The sequence below is a fragment of the Peromyscus eremicus genome, chromosome 12 (assembly GCF_949786415.1).
Source record: "Peromyscus eremicus chromosome 12, PerEre_H2_v1, whole genome shotgun sequence".
In the NCBI taxonomy this organism is placed as follows: domain Eukaryota; kingdom Metazoa; phylum Chordata; class Mammalia; order Rodentia; family Cricetidae; genus Peromyscus; species Peromyscus eremicus.
In genome coordinates, this window is record NC_081428.1 from 1,648,966 (window position 1) to 1,670,527 (window position 21,562).

The 21,562-nt window shown below is 46.6% G+C and overlaps 1 protein-coding gene across 1 annotated transcript in view; it reads left to right on the forward strand.

The window, feature by feature from the left end:
- Dscam (DS cell adhesion molecule) overlaps positions 1–21,562 on the forward strand; it is a 488,931-nt gene that overhangs the window by 391,861 nt on the left and 75,508 nt on the right. The window contains exons 19-21 of the mRNA XM_059277689.1: positions 4,159–4,314; positions 8,912–9,045; positions 21,220–21,225. Of these exons, the coding sequence (XP_059133672.1) occupies positions 4,159–4,314; positions 8,912–9,045; positions 21,220–21,225 (296 nt within the window). The remainder of the gene's footprint in view (positions 1–4,158; positions 4,315–8,911; positions 9,046–21,219; positions 21,226–21,562) is intronic.

Here is a 21,562-nt window from a genome sequence, read left to right on the forward strand (position 1 = left end):
GTCCCCATGAGGAGCCATTAAATCCAAAAACCCCAGGTTTAGACAGTGCACACGTCTTTCCAAGGTCTCCATTCCTGGCATGGTCCCATGCCTTGGCCCCTGTGCCCACCATGCCTCCGTCTTCCTACCTCCCTTCTTGCCCCTTGCCTTCCTTCTTCCTGTCCCTCACTTCCTGTCTCCTCCCTCACCACCCCTCACTTCCTGTCCCTCACTTCCTGTTCCCTTATTTTACCTTCCCTCTTTTCTTCCTACCTCCCCTCTGCCGTGGAGCGTCCTTCAGCTCCTCTGCCTGGATATAGACTGCATTTCTTGCCTTCCTCTGAGTTGGGCAAAGAGCTCAAGTACCCGAGTCCGTAGTTCCTCAGCTCAGGACCACTGGGTCTGTCCTGCTACACAGGTCCCATCCCCAAACAGTAGGGGACACATTGGGCCTGCAGCTGCAGATGGCTCTCCTGTTGTCACAGATTCAGGAGTGAGGACACAATGACAGATGCTGCCTTTTGCGGAGTCACTGCTGGTGTGTGTCCCGCTACTGTGCCTGTTCTAAGGGATGTGTTTCCAGAACCGGCTGCCAGGCCTCGGTCCTTTTGGAGTGGATTCACTCTTCCCACACTACCCTGCACTGGGAGACTCACCTGCCAGCTCCACAGCAGACTGAATGTCTCTCAGGCTGAGCTTGTACACTGGGAGAGAGTAAGGCTTGCTCTGGACTAATGAACAGGGGCAGAACACTAACGCGTGTGGACCGAGCCAGCAATTCTACACACTAGAGTGATCAGAAACAAAAGAGTTAACAACCAAAGTCTTCACACAAATAAAAGCTTTAAAAAAACATAGTGTAGAGTAACAAGATGTTTGTAGTCATCTATTTTGATAATGTAGCATGAGAGACTATTCTGTACACTGTGCGGTGTCTTTACATGTACCAAGCTTTAAAGTTTGAATGGTTGCACATCTTTAAATGCATTTCCTAAGGATGGTTCTTTCTACTCACAGAATCAGGGCCAAAGCGTGCGATTAGTGTCCATTACAGATATTCTACTCATGGCCTCCAAAAGCTAAGGAAGAAAACTTCAGAGATTAAAGCACTGCCTGAGGGCCACCTCCAAGAAATGCATTTTGGGTCAGCAGGGCACTCCATGTGATCACTGTGGCTCTAACCACACTGTCCTGGATCCCACAGAACCTGAACATGGAGTGACATGGGGAAAGCCTGCCCTAACCAGACCTAGAGAACATTTCACAAATGTGCATCATATATGAACACACCACATATAGCATATACATAACACATATACCATAACACAACATACATATACATACCCCACCCCATACACACCACATGTACCATAGACCATATATATGTATGTGTGTGTACATATATATAATAAATGTACATACACATTACGCACACACCACACAAACTATACACACCACACATAATCCCAACATATCATATATATACTATATACACATACAGACCACACATACCACATATCACACACATACACTACACACTCCGACACACCACAATACGCACATTACACACCATATACCACACACACACACACACACACACCATATATGCCATACACACTACACATACCACACACTCCATTACTAAGCCCCCCCAAAAAACACACATCACACATGCCACACCCACATTACATGCTACACATACCATACACACCTACATACAGTGTAAACACTGCAGTTACTACACCGTGCACACATCATAACCCAGCACAGGTGACATACCGTTTTCACAGGCATTAACATGTGCACTGCGCACGTGCATTCCACATGTATCACATGTCCGTCTCGAAGCTCTTGACGTCTGACCCTCTGGCTGGGATGCTGATGGGCAACATGTTGCTGTGACCCAGGCAGCCAAAGCATGCTACCTCTGGTTAGCACATGCTTCTAGTCCCATCTGCTATGTTTACTAAGTGTCCAGGACCCGGCATTCGAGACTGTGTGTGGTGGACGTGAGGCCGTTCAGCCTGAGTCCACAGCCCAGGCTCAGGGATCCTAACCTTGTCTTGGCAAGGTCTTGCTTTCCTGTCCTTAGCTCCCTGCCTGTCAATGACGGGTGTGGAGTCATGAACTGCTGAACTGACTCGGTTTGTCCATCTTGGTCCTATGGGCAGTGCTGGTGCCTGAGGAAGCTGGCCAGGCGTGTCCCCACCTCTGTTGAGACAGGAGATCAGGGACACAGCTCTCAATACTTTCAGAACATATCAAAGGTGTGCCTCACTGTCCCCAGCTACCCGGCAGGTGTCTGCTGGGCCCCTGCCTCTTACCTCAGTCCTCCCTTAGTAAGATGGCAGTCCCGTGGTGTCAACTGCCCTGCTCACAGCCACCTGGCCCTGGGCAAGCAGATCTGGGGCCGCCTCCTCCTGATTCGCCCCTGACTCTGGAAGTGACTGGCATCCATTTGAAACTCAGGGCCGTACAGCTGTGTAGACACTTGCCACATCATTCCACTTGCTTTCAGTTGCCATGTGCCTTCTGCCTAAGGTGGAGGCATGGTGTTCCATCTCTGAATAGCATTCTTGGATCCCACTCAGGAAAGTAAGGCAAATTTAGCACATGCCAAGGTTCTCACACATCACCTGTCACTTCAGCGGTGACACAGAGAAGAGTTCACTCTAGGTAAAATGAGGAGTGTACTGAGCCACTCAGATCAGCTCCAATGCAAGTCTCGTTTAAATATTTGTTCAGTCATGTTGAGGCAGCACAGTCAGGAATGCTGAACGAATGCATCTTGAAATCCTGGTACACAGACCCTTGAGAAAGTCTTACATCATCTGGCCAAACTGCTCACCTATCGCCCCTCATAGTCAGTGCTTGTTTACCAAGATGCAGGTTTAGCTGTGGAAGCCAACTGAGTTCTGGGGATCTTACGGATACCTAGGTGACTATAGTCAGTGGTGTAGGACAGAGCTGGAATTTGCCCATGGTGTACATCTTAGCTCAGATATTTGAGATTAACTTGGGTACCTAAAATCTGCATATGCTACAGTAGAATTTAAAAAATATAAATGGTGAGCCTGGGAGGTGGCTCAGTTGTTAAGGCACTCACCATACAAGTGTGAGGACCAGAATTTGGATCCCTGTAACCAGTGTCACACCAGATGGTGTAGTGACCCACCTGTAATTTCACTCTTAGAAGGCAGAAACAGGGATCTCCAAGGCAATCTGGTGAGCAAGGCCAGGGATATCAGTGAGTTCTGGGTTTTATTGAGCAACCCTGACTCAATGACTAAGATAGAGGCATGAGCAAGGATGATTCCAAACATTAAAATACACATGTATATGTGCACCCCATACATGTGTATACCTATACACATGCAAAATATGTGTCTTGGTTTGCCTTTTATCGTTGAGATAAAACACATCGATGGAAAGCAACTGGGGAAGGAAAGGGTTTATTCCAGCTTACAGTTTATAGTCCACCCTGAAGGGAAGTCAGGTCAGAACCTCAAGGCAGGAACACTGCTTACTGGCTTGTCCTTCAAGGCTTATTCAGCCTGCTTTCTTAGACACCCAGGACCATCTGCCTGGGATGGCACCACCCACATTGACCATTAACCAAGTCATGTCCATAGGCTGATCTGACGAAGGCATTTTTCTCAACTGAGGTTCCCTCCTCACAGATGACACTATCTGTGTCAAGCTGGCAAAAGATTAGTCAACACACACACACACACACACACACACACACACACACACACACACATGCACACACACACACATGAAAATGAAATATTTATATATATGGAATCCTCACCTTGCAGAAGTTTCACGGTGAACAGCCATTAGATATAAAGAGATAGTTTGCTAGTGAGAGGTGCACAGTGCTGTTTGCTGGTGTGAGATGCTCCAAGAGTGGCATCATGATGCTGGAATTTGATTTACCAAGAGTGAATTACTGTTTTCCAAATCAGTTTTCTGTTTGTTTGTTTGTTTGTTTGTTTGTTTCTCAGACATTTTGATGCAGGTAATTATTTTTCTTGCAAGTGGTGCACGGTGGTGGTGTCCTATGATACTTCTGCACAGCTCCTTCCTGTACTTGGTGTGACAGGTAGAAGAAGGTCAGCCAGGGAGTATGATGGGCTTGGTAGTGAGGTCCTGTCTTTTGGTTCTGTTCTCCAGAGCTGGGCGAGATTAAGAACATCACCACCACTCAGCCTTCCTTGGAGTTGGATGGACTGGAGAAATACACCAACTACAGTATCCAGGTGCTGGCCTTCACCCGTGCAGGGGATGGCGTCCGAAGCGAGCAGATCTTCACCCGCACCAAAGAGGATGGTGAGACATAGTGTGGGCACCAAGTGGGAAGTTCAGATCCTAAACGCCCTGGGCAAATGCCACTGCTGAAGGCAGGTCAGAAGGCTTGCCTCGGGCCTTGCCCATCCATCTACTCTTGACCTTGTTCATTCCAGTCTCCACTGCCCACTTACACAGCCCAGCGTGAGTCAGGCCCTCCACCTCCAGCTGGCTACCTTGCTTGATGTAGCCATTGATGGATCCTGCCTCCTATAAATATTTTCCTGCTCTTCCCTCTCCTTCTCCCCCTCCCACGTCTCCTTTTCCCTCTCTCCCCCTTTTCCACCTCTCTCCCTTCCTATCTCCCCCTCTTTCTTCTCTTCCTCTGTCTCTTTGTTTCCATCATTTGTTTGTTTGTTTGTTTGTTTGTTTGAACCAGAACCACCTTTTTATCCCAGGGCCTGCTGAGTGTTTTGTGCTCTGTTCAGATAACTTCAGTTACTACCAGGGTCAGCTCTTTTGCTTAAAAACTATGGACTGGCCTGAGTCTTGCGCCACGTGAACTGGATCATTTCAGAAAGGCTTGAATTCAAAGCTCTGTGGCATTTTTTTTTTTAATGAATTCTTTGGAGGATTCATGCTGACTAAGTAGTTTTTAACTCCTGTCCGGCTCCAGACCAGCACTTGCTGCTCCACACAAGCCGGTCTTCAGTTTCCCTGTCAGAGCTGTTTGGGGAGCAGTTTAGGCTTTCGTGCCCCGCAGAGCAGCAGTGAGAAAGGTAGTTGTTCAGTGAAGGAAGAAGCAACCAGTATCAACCGGATGCCCAAGGAGACTTCCAGAAGCATTCCAGCACCAGTTCATGACAGACATGGGCTGACCCAGGGCATGGCAGTGCTGTGTAGACATGATCTGAACCTACACATCATCCAGGAAGTGGGGGCAGGTTAGGGAGCAGAGCCCTCGCCGTAGCCCATTATGTCACCAGCTGGTCCTGGCAGGTTTGATGTCTCTGTCCCCTCAGCTGCATGGATCCCAAGCATGCTGTTCTTCCAGCCCACATGTGTCCTAGAAGCAAAGCCTGGAGCTCAGGTTTGGATGCAAGGATGGGACCTCCTCCTTCTCCTTCCCACCCCCTGTCCATCATCCCCATGATCACCAGACATCCAGAGGGTACCTTCTGCTGCCTCCACCCTGTTCTCCCCTCAGGGAGCCAGGCCCTGCTCTCTCTCCCACAGTTCCATCCACCTACCCCCTCATAGTATTCTACCAACTCTCCAGGCCTCCTTATATTGAGGTATCTTTACACATGTCAGTCCTCACTTCCTTTAGTTTTTCTAGAACACACAGGCCATTCTTCCCAAGAATGTGCAGCTGTTGGTGAGCTCTGCTCAATGACATCGGATCCTTTCAGGAAATCTAAAGTCAAAATGCAGTGCCCTTAGGAAGTCACTCGTGTCTTGAGCTATCCACAAAGCTAAGTCCTGAGTGAGAAGAGATGTCGTTCAGTTGTGAAGTGTGGCAGAGAGCTGTGTGGGTGTTAGTGTTGTGCCCTGCTGTCCACAAGACTTATACAACTTACTTTCTCAGAACAACAGGGAACCAAGTTGCTACATCCCTCAGACCATACTGATGCGTGTATGAAAATGGAAGTGCAGTAACCATGCCTCAGACTGGCACACAGAAGGCTGCTGCCCCCTTAGTACAGACTTCATGTTTTGCTCTCCCCTCCCTCAGAGCATGGCGAAATCGTCCTTTCCATCACTAATGGTGATACAAATATCTCTGGAATTATTATTTAAGAAGGAAATTGAGCTGCAGCATAAAATCTGACGTTTTCATTTTTCAGAAGAATGTATGGAAATCCAACAAAAAGGGAAGGTCTCCACAGCTCCCATCAACTGGAAATTTGGGGTCAATTTTTAATTAATCATCCAGTTTTAGGAACTATAGGTTTCTGTCTTAGCGCTTGACCCTGAGGCCTAAGGTCTAACCTGCCTATCCACTGATCTCTGCTTTTATATCTAGTTCAGGCAGTGATGGAGATATGATTGACTGGAGATGACTCCATCAGACCCCATGGAGGATGTGGAGAATTCCCTTCATCCTGGTGCTGTGGGACAAAGGGAACTCAGAATTGAATGTCAGTGTTTATTTAGGATAGGTTGGCATTTTTGAAGTGAAATGGAGCAGAGGCTGGATAGAAAGAGGAAGACACAAAAGATTTCATAATTTAGAAATGACAGGTGTCCTAGTTAGCTTTCCGTTGCTGTGACCAAAGCATCATGACCAAAAGCAACTAGAGGAGGAAAGGTTTACTTCCGTTTCCACATCACACTCCATCACTGAGGAGAGTCAGGGCAGGAGCTGAAGGCAGGAGCTGATGCAGAGGCCATGGGGGAGTGCTGCTGACAGGCTAGTTCCTCCTGGCTCGCTCAGCTAGGCCCACCTTCCCAGGGGTGGCACTGTTCACAGTGGGCTGGACTGTCCTGCATCCATCATGGATCAAAAAAAAAAAAAATGCTCTACAGACAATCTGCTGGAGGAATTTTTCCAGTTGATGGTCCCTCTTCCCATGTGACCCTTCTTTGTGACAAGTTGACAGAACACTAGCCCGTGCTGCCAACCACCACTAGACACTCAGTATCCTTATAAGCAGGGGTTTGTACAGTGAGAACAACTCTCTTGTCCAGTTCCTCAGTCCCTCGAGATTCTTGGGCCCGTAGACATGTCCTCAGGCCTGTGGTCATATCCAAAGGTCCAAGTATACACGTCTCAGATCTGTGTCCATGGTCGTCATCTTGGGGGTGAGAATCGTTGAATTTTCAGATCTAGATCTCAGGACCCTTAGCTCAATAAAACATACACATTTATCATTTGCTGAAAGAGCGTAAGAGGTGACTTGCTACGCAGCTTTAATCTTTTGAGCACAATGAATTCTGAATTCGGAAACGTTTGTGGAATCTTAATATTATTTGCCCAAACTATAACCTAAACATAGTCATGCAAGGAAAGAACACAAACAAAGAAAAATGATCTATTAACTTTCAGTAGCTATTTTCACTCTGAGGCATACGCTAAACTCCACCTCCATCCCTTTATGAAAAAGTACACATAGTATATGTATATATAGAGCCAGCTCCGTTTAAATTTAAATATTTACTAAGCATGTCATTAATGCATGTGAGTCTCTGAGGCCAGCGGTAGGTGGAATGTGTGATCTCCGCGTCCACCCCACGTGGCATCAGAGAAGCTTTCTCTGGTGAGATGTATAAAGGTAAAGCTGAGTAAGGGTAAAAGAAATAAACATCAAAATTTGGAGAATCCTTGACCACCCACATCCCAAGCTTGTGTAGCCTGAAGAGCATCGAGAGTGTATTTGTTGCCTTTCTGTTGCTGTGAGAAAACCTACCGACAAAAGCAACTTCAAGGGGGGAAAAAAGGGTTTATTTGTGTGTATAGCTTCAGAAAAGCGGGGCCCAACATGGTGAAGGAGGCATGGGAACAGTCAGAGAATCCACAGTGCGGGAGCCGCAAGCTGGCTGATCACACTGCTTCCTCACACAGGAAGCCAAGAGCCAGAACAGGAAGTGGGTGAGAGCGCAAACTCTCAACGTGCCCCGCCCCCTTCGGGGATGTACTTCCTCCAGGAAGCCCGCCCCTCCTAAACTTCCCATAACTTCCTAAGCAAAGCTGCCAATGGAGAACCAAGTGTTCAAATAAGGAGTGTTAGAGGACATTTCTCATTCAGACCACAACTGAGAATATGCCTATGTGTAACTATATCTTAGTGAACCTAAAGTTGGTGTGTGTGTGTGTGTGTGTGTGTGTGTGTGTGTTCATACAATCACCAGCCCCACAGCCCTGCAATAGGTTCTGGAGGTTTTGTGAGTACATCAGCCCTTCCTAGAATTCTACTGCCTCAGAATGTGGGGATGTGCCCTGTCCAGCAGGTGTAAGCCAACAGCACAACAGCCTGTGTGTCCTCTGTGTATTGTCATACTTCTCACCCTCATCTCCACTCCTCACCCCTGCCCTCACCTTGTCATACTTCTCACCCTCATTTCCACCCCTCACCCCTGCCCTCACCCTCACCCTTACCCTCAGCCCCACCTCTCACCCCCACCCTCATTTCCCAACCCTAACTCCTGCCCTCACTCTCATCCCCACCCCTCATCCCTGCCTTCACCCCTCCCCCTCCCTCCCTCCCCACCCCTCACAGCATGGCAGTTCACTTGAGGACAGGAAGATTCTGACTTCACAGAATGCTGACATCCACTACCTCTGACCCCCAGCCCCTCTCTTAAAGGATCCCAGCCCTTCTGCCAGTCTTATATTCTTTCCACCCTGTCTTTCCCAATTTCCCTCGTACCTTAGAGGAAATGATGTGGATGTCCCAACTGTTACTGAGCCTTCAACAGGGCCTTGCCTTGGTAAAGAGCCTATTTCCAAATACCGTGACATCTGGAGTCATCGGGGTTAGGACTCGATGTATGAGTATGGTTTGGTTGTTGGAACACACTGGGACCCTTGACACTGGCCCTCAAAGAGCTGAGGAGGGGGAGGGGCTGGGCCACCAGACAGTCCCTGGGCAGCCCTGGGAGGCTCCAGGTCACCTGTGACTAACCCCGGATTTTCTAGTTCCAGGTCCTCCTGCTGGTGTCAAGGCGGCGGCAGCCTCAGCCTCCATGGTATTTGTGTCCTGGCTGCCCCCGCTCAAGCTGAACGGCATCATTCGGAAGTACACGGTGTTCTGCTCCCACCCCTACCCCACAGTAAGTTGGTGAACAGCCAAGTGCTTTTCCAGGACCTCACTGAGGATGCTCTTTCCTCGTCTCCCTCCCACTCATCCTCCTGGTGGTTTTTCTTGTTGTGTTGTCTCCACATACAAAGCAAGGTCCTCATTTACACCTCACTCCAGAGTGGTCCTGCCTCATTACATGGGATGCAGTTGCCTGCAGCCATTGTTTATCTGGCAGCTTCCCAGGCACTGCCAGCAACTTATCAAAATCTGAGTGCAGAGGCCATAATTGGGCCTTAATTGATAGTCAGTGGACAGCACCTATTGATTGCACTGTTGGGCTCCACATTAAACACACTCCCTCCTTCCTTCTCCCCCACACACTCCTGCCTACCCTCCCTCCCTGGCCTATCCCACACCAAGAAGGAGCTACAGAACTACCCTTGCTGTGCAGGCATGTTGGTGGGGACCTGTGCCCTCGGCAACAACAGTAACAGGCCCAGTGAAGGCTCTGCCAGGTGGAACACACACCATTTCAAACTGCACTACTTACGATCGCTACTGTTAGAACTGCTGAATAATAATTATCAATTTGAACTTTCTGTGGCCAGAAAAGAAGGAACTTTAGAAAAAAGAAAATATAAAAAATAGCACATGCAGATTTACAATGTTTTCATGGAGATTTTAAGACAGTTTCAAAATGTAGGAATCATGTCTAACCCATTTTTGTAACCCTTGTTCCTGGCGTAGAACTTAAAAGCATGTAGCCAGGCTGTGGAGACAGTTCAGCTTTGTTTTCCAGGCAAGCTTGAGGGCCTGAATGTAGGTCCCCAGCACCCACAAAAAAATCCAGGTGTAGCAATTCAAGTAATCCCGGCTCTGGAGAGGCAGAGAAGGGCACATCTTTGGAACTTACTGGCCAGCCAGTCTAGCTGAGTCTGTTTATTATAGTGTCCTCATCAGGTTTCTTTTGCCGTGATAAGCACTTGGGGAAGAAAGTATTTATTTAGCCTATACTTCCATGTCACTGTCCCCCACAGAGGGGAGACAGAGCAGAAACTGAATGCAGGAACTACTTTCTGTCCCTATGAATGTGACAGCCCTGGGGACCCCCCTATCAGCAGAATCCTGTGCACTTTGACCCATTGTGACTGGCTTGTTTCATGGGAGGAGGTGTTAGAACTGCCTTCCTCCATGAGACTAAAGGATATCACCAAGTTTATTTACAAGTCCTTTCATTAAAGTGATGCATTTCCTGAGTCCAGACTCTTGGGGGCATAGAGCCTTAGGCCTGGTGTGTAGACAGCATGAGTGGGTAGGAGCCAGGGGCCTTGTGCATGGCCAGGGCGGCTGCAGCCCCTGCTGAGACTGTCACAGGTGTGTTCTGTGTGTGCTACCACTCGCCTCTGCCATAAAGTACAGGTTTAAATCCCGGACTGTCAGAGCTGGGTTCCAAACTGTCTGTGAGCTCTTTATCTGTCAAGTAAGCTATTGTCAACCACAGAGCCCTTCTCTCAAAAGTCAGAGTAAGGCCTGTCTTCTACCAGGGAGGAACACCTGCCTGCTGTAGTATTTCTCTGTAAGGCCTGGGCATAAATAAGGACCCCTCACCACAGCTCCTGATTTTAGCATTGGTCCTAACATGTCTCAAAATCTGCAAAAGAAGAGGCAAATTATCTCTGATGGGCAGAACATTTGCTGTCCATCAAGCTGCTTCCTTGTTTCCATTCATTCACTCACCACTCACTCATCCGTTTGCTGAAACTGTCAGCTTCGCTATTTTGACTCCAAGAAGCTGAAGGACACTGGCAGAGCTCAGAGAACACCCCGGCTGACTCTCACTGCCTCAGACTGCTCCTCACCTCTGAATGTGAATGCAGCCTGTCTAGTGATAGGTGCTCACGGGATAGATGTGCCAGAGGGTGCTACGGATACACACAGGGGCCAGAGAGATAGCTTGGTCAGTACAGCTCTTGTAAAGCACAGGGACACTAATTCAATCTCTGGAAGCCTGTAAAACGCTGGGCATGGTGGAACATGCCTATAATCCCTATGCTGCAGAGCCGGAGACAGGCAGGTCCCCAGGTCTCACTGGCTGGCCAGCTGGCCTAACCAGCAAGTCCCCAGTCCCAGTGAAAGAGTCTGTCATGAGAAATCTAAGTGGACACTGGACAGCACCTGAGGATTTACACTGAAGGTAGACCTTTGGCCTACACACACACACACACACACACACACACACACACACACACATACACACACACACACATACACATGTACGCACACACACACGCACACTACAGTAAAAAGAAAGAGTCATGTGCACCAGCAGTCACAGAATGGACAAGAAGGAGTCTCACTGTCCCTTCATACACGAAGCATGGACTTTGTCACATCAGAACCTTCTCCAAAGTGACAGGAGGGAGAGCCTAGCTGCTGCCTTGGAACCACTCTGAAGTTATTTCTGCACTGACTTTTGGTGATGTGAAGAAATACAAAAAGCCAGGCTGGAAAGGCGGCTCAGAAGTTAAGAGCATATGTTGCTTTTGCAGGAGATCCAGGTTCAGTTCCCAGCACCCCCATAGTAGCTCACAATCACCTTTAATCCCAGTTCCAGGGGATCTGACTCACTCTTTTCACCTCCTTGAGCTCCTGTATGCACATGGTACACATATACACCCCACATACACACATATAAAATTTTAAAATATTAACAAGCTGGTGTTGTGTATGCCTGCAATTCCAGCACCAGGGAGCCTGAGGTGGGAAAATCGTAAGTTAAAGGCCAGCCTGGGATTTATAGAATGATATTATCTCAAAAACTGAAAAAAAGGAGAAAAAAAACCTCACTACAGAGATAAAAACATGATGACTGCGAGGCCATCATGCGCCAAGTTTTACAGGAAGGGCCAGGAGTCCTGTGTTGCCAGTAATAAAGTGGAGCAAACTGCAGGCTGCCTTGCTCCATCTAAGCCATGCCTCTGCCTTACTGCGACAGGGTAAGCCCTGCTTGTTTAAAACAAAGATAATTAATAATGTCTTTATGGGTCAAGATCAGAGGGTGAACCCTTGTAAACATCACCTGTCTGTCCATTTTCAGGCAGCGTTAACAAGAAACTAAATTACTGATAATAAATCATTTTTCCCATCTTTTGATTCTCCTCTTAACTCTTGCTTTTTAAATTTTTCATACAATATACTTTGATTGTATTCTTTGACCTCCCCTAACTCCTTCTACATTCTCAACACACACACACACACACACACACACACACACACACACACACATACACACTCACACTCACACACACACTCACACTCACACAGGGAGGGGGAGCACTTTTTTTGTGTTGGCCAGCTACTCCTAGGCATGGGGCCTGCCCTGGAGTGTGACTGGAATACCCAGTGACACTGCATGGAAGAAAACTAACTTCCCCTTTCCCAGCAGCTATCCATTGCAAATAGCTTCCTGGTTAGGAGCAGGACTTTATGCCCATCTCCCCTGCTCTGTGCTGGGATTTTTGTCTGGCTTGGAACTGTGCGTGTCTTGTGTGTGCTGCTGCAGCCTCTTTGAGTTCATATATGCGTCAGCCTTGTGTCTAGAAGACACTGTTTCCTTGGAGCTCCCCTACCAGCCCACCCCCGGCCCTTACAGTCTTCTCTTCTTCTGTCCCACATAGATACCTGAGCCTTGAAGGGAGGAAATTGATAAAGACAGGCCATTTAGGGCTGAGGGCTCCAAAGTCTCTCACTCTGCACATTGTCAAGTTGTGAGTCTCTGTATTAATTATCATTTACTGCAAGAACCTGATGAAGCTGAACAATCCAGTGATCTACGGGTATAACAATACTTAGGAGTTGTTTCATTGTTATGTGAATTTAGCACAGCAGTGGTAAGTTCTCCCCTGGAGTCATTAGGAATTACTTCATTGCTGTGTTACTTTAGCAGAATAATAGTAGGTTTTCCCCTAGGTTCTATGATGTATCTAGTCTTCGGTTCTTGGCCTTTATTAACAATGTCAGATGTGGGCTCCATTTCCTAAAGTAGACCCTAAATCCATTTTTAAAAGTGGTTTGTTATTCCCATGACATTTGTGCCTATCCTGCAGGCAGGTGGCTGTTTTAACTCACAGGGCTCATAAGTGGGTAAGATTTATGATTACTTTTCTCTTCCAGTAGCATGGGTAGCAACTTCAGCACTGTGAACACTGGTCAGAAAATGTGATAACTCATTTTCTTTTTGAGACATGAACAGTTCTGCTATGCGTCATGATGACCAGCAGAGGGCAGCACAGGCTCTATCATTTTTCTTGTGCATCAATCTGAAATGCCTGCCCCCCCCCCCTTTGAAATGATTTCATAGTTGAATGTAGAACATGGGAAGATAAATCAGGACATGGTGTGCCCTCTAATCTGATCTTCTCTTGTGAGTCCCTTGGCGCAGCTCATCGGTAATGCCCCCACCACAAAGTCCCAAGCAGAGCTCCCTTTCTCAATAAGACCTCCTTAAAAGAGGCAGTTTGCTCTCCAGTATATATAAACCCCATCTAACAATAGACATTTTATCATGCTATTCTCCCAGTTCATGTCTGCAAAAGACAACATTAATAGAGACCTTGTATGTGGCCAGACATGTCACACTAACTGTAAATTAACCGGGTTTGTTTTCTGGCAGTCTAAAAGCAGAGCAAATAAAACATGCTTCTCACCTCAAGAGCCTAGAAAACACACTGGCCTCCCAAACAGAGGACAGCAGCACAGCTCCCAAGTTCATGTAATTAGAACCTCAGGGTGCAGGCTATTTAAAAATTACAGTATAATAAGAATAAAAGTAATTTTAAAACTATTGCAAACAATAAAATCCCAAAGAAGTGAGATATAACATTTTAAAGTCTCACAATAGTGGCTAGAGTGATGGTTCAGTGGTTAAGAGCACTTGCTTTTCTTACAGAGGACTCAGGTTCCAGTCTCAGCACCCACATATCGCATCATAAACACCTGTAAATCAAGTTCCAGGAGATCTGACATCCTCTTCTGGCACCAAGTATTCAGATGGTACAGACATGCACACAGGCAAAAAGCATGAAATAAAATAAAAATCTTTTTAAGTCTCAGACTAGAAAGTAGCTGAGCTGCATTTTCCTTAAATTCCTGTCTATAAAATCCACCTGTGAAATATATACATGTATATATGAGCACTAAGCCATAGTAACTATCTACTTCATAATACTAAGTTCAGAAATGGGAAGTTACGCAGCAGAAATTTCTCATTGATGAAGAGCAAACATATAAAAAGCATCAAAATTATATCACCCATGAGATGTGAGTTCCATCAGCTATTTCCATCTTGATATGGTTTTTGTTTGTTTGTTTGTTTTGTTTGTTATTTTAAGACAAGGACTCATGTATCCCAGGCTGGCCTCAAACTTACTATGTAGCTGAGGATGACCTTGAACTTCTTCCCACATCTACCTCCCAATACAGGCATGTGCTGGAATCAACCTCAGGGCTTCCTGCATTCTAGAAAACATTCCACTGAAATACAGCCCAGATCCTTTGTGGTAACCTTTAAAAAAAAGTTTCAGTTATCATAGGGGCTCAGAGAGACTGAAGCCGCGCCCACGTGGGTCTGCGCTGGGGCCTCTGCATATGTGTCATGGTTGTTAGCTTGGCGCTTTTGTGGGACTCCTAACAGTGGGAATGGAGATGTCTCTGACTCCTTCCTTTGCTCTTGGGACCCTTGTCCTCCTACTGGTTGCCTCACCCAGCCTTGATAAGAGGGTTTGTACCTAGTCTTACTGTGTCTTGTTTTGCTGAGTTTGGTGGAGATCCCTGAGTGACCTGCTCGGTTCTGAAGGGAAATGAAAGAAGGTGGATCTGGGGGAGAGGGGAGGTTGGGGGTGGGATGGGGGGAGTGGAGGGAGGGGAAACTGCAGTCAGGATCTATTAAAAACAAAAAATATATAAGTTTTTAAAAATTCTCAAAAAAAAGTTTTAGACATAAAATGTTAACCAGTCCCTCCAGGTGAAAGGTGTGCTATACACGTGGCTGAGGGAGCCAGTGGCAGCCATCTTCTCCAACTCCAGCCCCTCCTCTGAGAAGTGAGCAGGGTTCTAGGCAGTGACAAATGTGGTTCCTATCAGGTCCCAGCCTTCCCAAGACAGCATTGCACCGAGCGACTGCGGCTGAGAACGTGGACAGGAAACAGAGTGTCAGACGGTATCTAAGTGGCCTCTGAGCTGACGGTGATGCCATGGCTATGGGCCCTGGCCTTGCAGTAGACCCCCACCACCTGTTCCCAGGGCTCTACCAGCTTTACTGATTTAGTGCTCTGATGTGTAGATGTGTTGATGTGTCCCAGCATTCTCCCTTCACCCCCTGCTGTGTTCTTTCCTATTGCCCAGTGTCGTTGACTCTGTTCTCACAGTTTAACTATCACCTGAAGCTAAGTTCACATTTTTTATCTCCAGCCCTGACAACCTTTTAAAAATAGTATTTTATTAATTCCTTGAGAATTATGTGTGATGTATTTTGATCATATTCACTCCCCCACCCCGATCCTTCCAGACCTACTTCTTGCTCCCTACCAACCCAACTTCTTGTCCTCTTTTAAAAAACCCATTGAGTCCAATTTGTACTGCAGAGACTCTTGGGTGTGGGCCCATCCCCTGGAGCAGCATCCTCAGCCTCCCTAATGCTGGGACCCTTACATATACTTCCTCATGGTGCGGTGACCCCCAACCATAAAGTTATTTTCATTGTTACTTCATAACTGTAATTTTGCTACTGTTATGAATCATAATGCAAATATTTTTTACAAATAGAGGTTTGCCAAACACTCACAGTGTGAGAACTGCTGCCCTAGAGTGTAGTCTGCCTACCAGGGGGCCACACCTTTAACAAAAATGGAGTCTCCCTCTCCCACCAGCTACAGTGTGTCCCACATGCCCCCACATGCTAGGATTTTGTCTGACTTGGGTTGCAAGCTGTTCCAAATGCTATGAATTCCTATGGGCAACTATCATACCATGTCCAGAAAACATGGTTTTGTTGCAATTATCCACTTCCTCTGGCTTTTAAAGTCTTTCTGCTCTCCTCTTCCGTGATGATCCCTGAGCCTCGGGAGGAAGGAGTATGATATAGACAATCCATTTATGGCCGAGCATTCTGTTGTCTCGCATCCTCCATATGCTGTGCAGCTGTGTGTATCTGTGTTAACCAACATCTACTGCAAGAAGACATTTCTCTGATGTAAGCTGAGACGATGCATTAATCTATGAGTATAACAACAAGGCATTAGGAATCTGTTTAATACTATGCTAATTTATCAGCGTAACAGTAGTAGGTACTTCACTTGGGTATGTGACATATCTAGGCACAGGATCTTGGCCACCTAACAGTGCCAGCATGGGTTCCATCTTGTGGAGCACTCGGTGCTATTTGTCTAATTTCCTAACACCTATGTCTTGAGAGAGAGAGCCTACTGTGTGCCACATCCAGTATGCCCAGACTTGTCCTCGTCCTTCCCTTCCTATCCCTAGGGTTGCTAATGTTCCTACCACGTTCTTATCTTCTGACTAGAACCCAGACTTGGACTTGATTTCTTGTCTATCACTCCTCATCACGTTGGCTGATTACCACATCTTTGATTCATCTGTTCAACAAATACAGAAATGAATAGAACACCACTCTACACAAAGCACTGAGCCAGGCTGAGGTATGCTGTGTGCAGCCAGGCTGTGCACTAGTGGTCTATGTTAGCAAGTGGTTTTCCTTTATCTCCTGCTCGTGCTTAATCTGAGTTGATATTAACTCGGCTCTACATCATCTTCACTCCAGCAAAACACCCAGGCAGGATTTATAACAGAGGGAAAGAAATCCTAGAAAAGTTGATAGGGGGATTTAATGCTTCCCCAGAAATCACTCATCACACATCACCATAGTCTTACCTACCCAGAAGGACCCGCAGGCATCGTCAAAGCATGTGTCCCATGGGAAGGCAGAAGGTGCCAGGGCAGGGCTCCGTTGTGTGCAGTGGAGCAGAGGGCAATACACCACAGTGCAGGAGCACAGCTAAGGGCTGGACTCCTCAAACCAGGGCCGGAGCCAGCTTCTTAGGACATGAATGTAGCCCTGACTTCAAGGAAGACGCTGTTACCTGGTGAATCAGGAACAAGAGTGGGGATGGGGGCCCGGGGAGACAGCTCAGCTGGTAAAGCAATTGATCCCCCACACTCAAGTAAAAAACTGGGCAGTGGTATGTGCTTATCATCCCAGAATTGGGGGGTTATGGGGGAGTAGAGACAGGAAGATCCCAGGGACTGGCCTGCCTAGTATAATGGGTGTGTCCCAGATCCTACTGATAAGCTGTTTCACAAAAACACAATAGACAGCTCCTAAGAATACCTCCAGAAGTTGACCTCTGGCCTGCACAAGCACATGTACCACACACACACACACACATGTATATACCCAGACTTCCCACATATACATGTACAAAAAGGGATGCTAATTAGAGTCAATAAATCTTCTAAGCACCATGGCACCCGAAGAATGACCTCCCTGCTGTGTCTTTGTCAGTGGTGGGTATGGCCCATGACTTCAATGATGTACACTTTAAAAAATAGTGTTTGTCCCAGTTACTTCTAATGAGTGTCTTGTGCAGAAGCTACCCCACTGCTACCCTCATTTACTGGATCTGAAAGTGAGACAGTACAGCTGGCCAGCATCATGTAGCTTCCTCCTGAAGGTCCATTGTCTATCCTAAGAAGTCAACCCCACCCTGCCTGGGTTTTCCCCTAGCAGTGGGTTTCAACCTCACTGCACTATGGCTTTGACCTTGTGCCTTAGTGTGTGTGGTGATTTGATTGAGAATGGTCCCCATAGACTCATACATTTTAATGCTTGGTCCCAGTTGGTGGAACTATTTCAGAAGGATTAGGAGGTGTGGCCTGGCCTTGTTAGAGAAAGTGTATCACTGGGGGTGGGCTTTGAGGTTTCAAAGCCCAAGCCATTCTGTTAGCTCTCTCTCTCTCTCTCTCTCTCTCTCTCTCTCTCTCTCTCTCTCTCTCTCTCTCTCTCTCTCTCTCTCCCTCTCCCTCCCCCTCTCTCTCTCTCTCTCTCTCTCTCTCTCTCTCTCTCTCTCTCTCTCCCTCTCTCTCTCCCCCTCTCCCTCTCTCTCGCTCTCTCTCCCCCCCTCTCCCTCCCCTCCCCCTCTCTCTCTCCCCCTCCCTCTCCCTCCCCTCCCTCTCTCTCTCTCCCTCCTCCTTGCTGATAAGGAAGTAAGCCCTGAGCTACTTCTCCAGCAGCACGTCTGCCTGCTTGCTGCCATGCTCCCCGCACTGATGACCACAGACTCTAGCTCTCTGGAACTGTAAACCCCAGTTAACTCTTTCTTTTTGAAGTGGCCTTGGTCATGGTGCTTTGTCACAGCAGTAGAAACATAACTAAGACAGTGTTCCATGTAAGCATGGCCCAGCCTCTGCTTCTCGAGGATGAGAGGTAGTGTTAGTCTCTGAGATGCCCAAGAGATACCTAGATGCATGTTTAAATTTTCTAGATTGTGACTTTGAGTCACCCAAGGGAGGCTGAACAGAATATTGACTTTTCCTTACCAAGACAGGAAAGTATTCTGCAGATGCTGGCTGCTTTCTGCACCAGAAGAATGAAGGTTATGTGCCTGAACCTTTTCATGGCTGGCATGGAATCATTCCTCCTTTGTTCTCTCACAGTGACCTACCTGTGGGTCCCTTTGTTCTTGAATAGCAAAACTAGAAATTATGGCAGTATCCCAAGTCAGGCTAAGAATAGACCTTTGTGCTTCATCTGCAATCCACCAAATCGTAAGACCTTCCTTGAGTTTTTCTTGGTTCAGACATTTTCTGGGTCCTCTCTACTCATGGGAACACACATAGCTCTAGCCTCTAGCATCCTGACACCAAACACAGAGAGCTATAGGAAACCTGGAAATATTTCACAGAAGAAAGGACTATCTAAGCACACCAGCCAGAAGAAATCAATTCTGGTTTATAAAAACTCTTGGGATCTGTATTCTGGAATCTTCCCTGCAAATTCCTCCATGCTTCATAGCTAGTTCTAACAGACATGATTCTTAATCTTCTGTACAATTTCCGTGCTATAGTGTGTGTCTGTTGTGTGCGTACGTGCATGTGTGGGCATGCACATGTGTGTATGTATTTGTAGAAGCCAGAGGTCAATATAGGATGTTTATTTCTCTCTACTTTACTTTTTCTTTCCTGTTGAGACAGAGTCTCCCACTGAGCCTGGAGCTCCCTGATGACTAGAGTGGGTGGCTGCTTAGCTCCAGGGATCTACCTTCCAAGGCCTCCCAGTGTTGGAATTATAGACATTACATGAATAGGCCTTATGTGGGTGCTGAAAATTGGTACTTGGGTTCTCACACTTGTGCATCAATCCTTTTACACACTGAGCCATATCCCCAGCCATGTGTTTTCTCTCAAAAGCTTATCCTTCAGAAACAGTCTTCTTGCCAGGCATGATGGGAGCCCTTGGGAGGCAAAGACAGGTAGAAGCAGGCAGATCTCTGTGAGTTCAAGATCAGCCTGGTCTACCTGGCCAGTTCCATGCCAGCCAGGACCACATAGTAAGACCCTATCTCAAAATTGAACAAACAAACAAACAAAAAGATCTTTCTCTTTCATGGGACCAGCCCATCACTGTGTGATCCTTCTGTGGAGTCTGTATTGTAGTTTGATTTTTGTTTTTTGTTTTTTTGTTTTAAGGTTGTCATCAGTGGCCCTTGGTGCTACCAGATTTGTTAGAATGCCAGTGACTGGTCCCAGAAGGGTGGGGATTACCTTGTCTTTGGGAATCCCAAACCCAATCTTATGTTTTAGAGTCAAGGATATCTGAGCACACATGCCAATAGCATTTGTGGAGAAGCAAGCCCAGGAAAACTCTTCTGAAGCCCATCAGATAGCTTGCCCATCCTCTGAGATAAGCTTCCAACAGTAGTTCTCTGTCATGGCTTGCACTCAGCCTCGAAGGCGGTAGATGCTACTCTGAATGTTCACTTCCACTTCTGCCTACAGCTTCCTTAGTGCCTGTGGGCTAGAATGCCCTTTCAAAATCAGTTTTAATTTTTAGACAGGTTTTGGATAAAGAGGCTTAGACTGTGCCTTGTCTGTTCCATCGTCACCGTCAGGTACCAGCAAGGCCTGAGGCCCATTTGCAACAACAGGAGTCAAATGACTCCTAAACCCATGGCCTATGTCAGAGCTTTCTTACCGGTTGTCACCCTGTGGGTCTTGGCAGCCATGTAATTAATACAGGCATGTCCAACATTGTCATAGCATTCCAAAAAGCTTCACGACCTAGACATCTATATTCTGCCCATTATCACAGTATAACCATCAGCACAATGTGGCTGAAGTGCCCTCCTGACCAGCCTTTGGAGTCTTTCAGTGATTCTGGTTTTGCAAACATCTGATCTCTTGGACTTGGCCTGATACAAGTGCATTGTGCTATTTAAGGAGTTAAGTAGGCTTCAGATATTTTCAATTAAGAGTAATGGAAATGGAAATCCACATTAACCCTCTTCAGGGTTGTATATTATGCCTAGATTATTGTTATTACTAAGAATAATCGTCACTGAATTTCTTCTCTTCCGGGAGAAGCTGCGGGATGCTAAGTTTGTTCTTTTGTGCAGAAGTCACGGAATGGGTGACAGCCATAAGTGAAACTAATAATACACTTTTGACAGATAGGTAATTAGGGTGGCAGGTGGCATGACAATGGAAACAGGATAGTGAAAGGAGGGCATATGTTTGGGAAGAGCCTAGAAAAGGGAACAGGCTGTCATGTTGGTTCTAAAGGGACAACGACCTTGATTCTAGGCAGACTCTTTCATGGTCTTTCTGGATATTAAGTTTAATTCACTGCAAAGTGTAATAGCGATGCTTTTTTATATTTGAAAATCCAAGAAGTCAAGTATGTTATATTTGAAAGGCTCTGTAGAAAGCAGCCAATGCGTATGTGTGTATGTATAGATCAGCATTTCCGGTGATCTCAGGAAGACACAGAGGGACACAGAAATGGGCCAGGCTAACACACTTCTCTTTAATGTTAGTGCCCCCACTACTGCCAGTGTGACCTCCTCAGCCTCTATGGTCTCTGCACCCTCTGCCTTCTGAAGCTCTTCGTGCTGATCATCATCTTCTGGAGAAGAAACCTGTGAAACAAGATGCTGATTCTATCAAAATGAATTATATATAGGAAGTTTTTTACTATCAATTTGATCCTGCTAACTTACGTTTCCTAGAGACGCCGTTCTCGGCTCCTCCGTCAAAGCAGCTGCTGGTTTCCGTATTTTGCTTCAGGGGAAGCTTTTGTTTTTCTTTTTGTAAGACACTACTGTGGACCCATGAAATCCGAACTTTCTAGACTTTAGAAATCGTGAGTTAGTTATTGGATGTTAGGCATTTTAGAGCACCCTGTTTCTTTGATAGAATTAGTTTTTCATTAGAAAGTTAATTGAATTTTTTTAAGTGGAATAAGTTTTACATCTGAG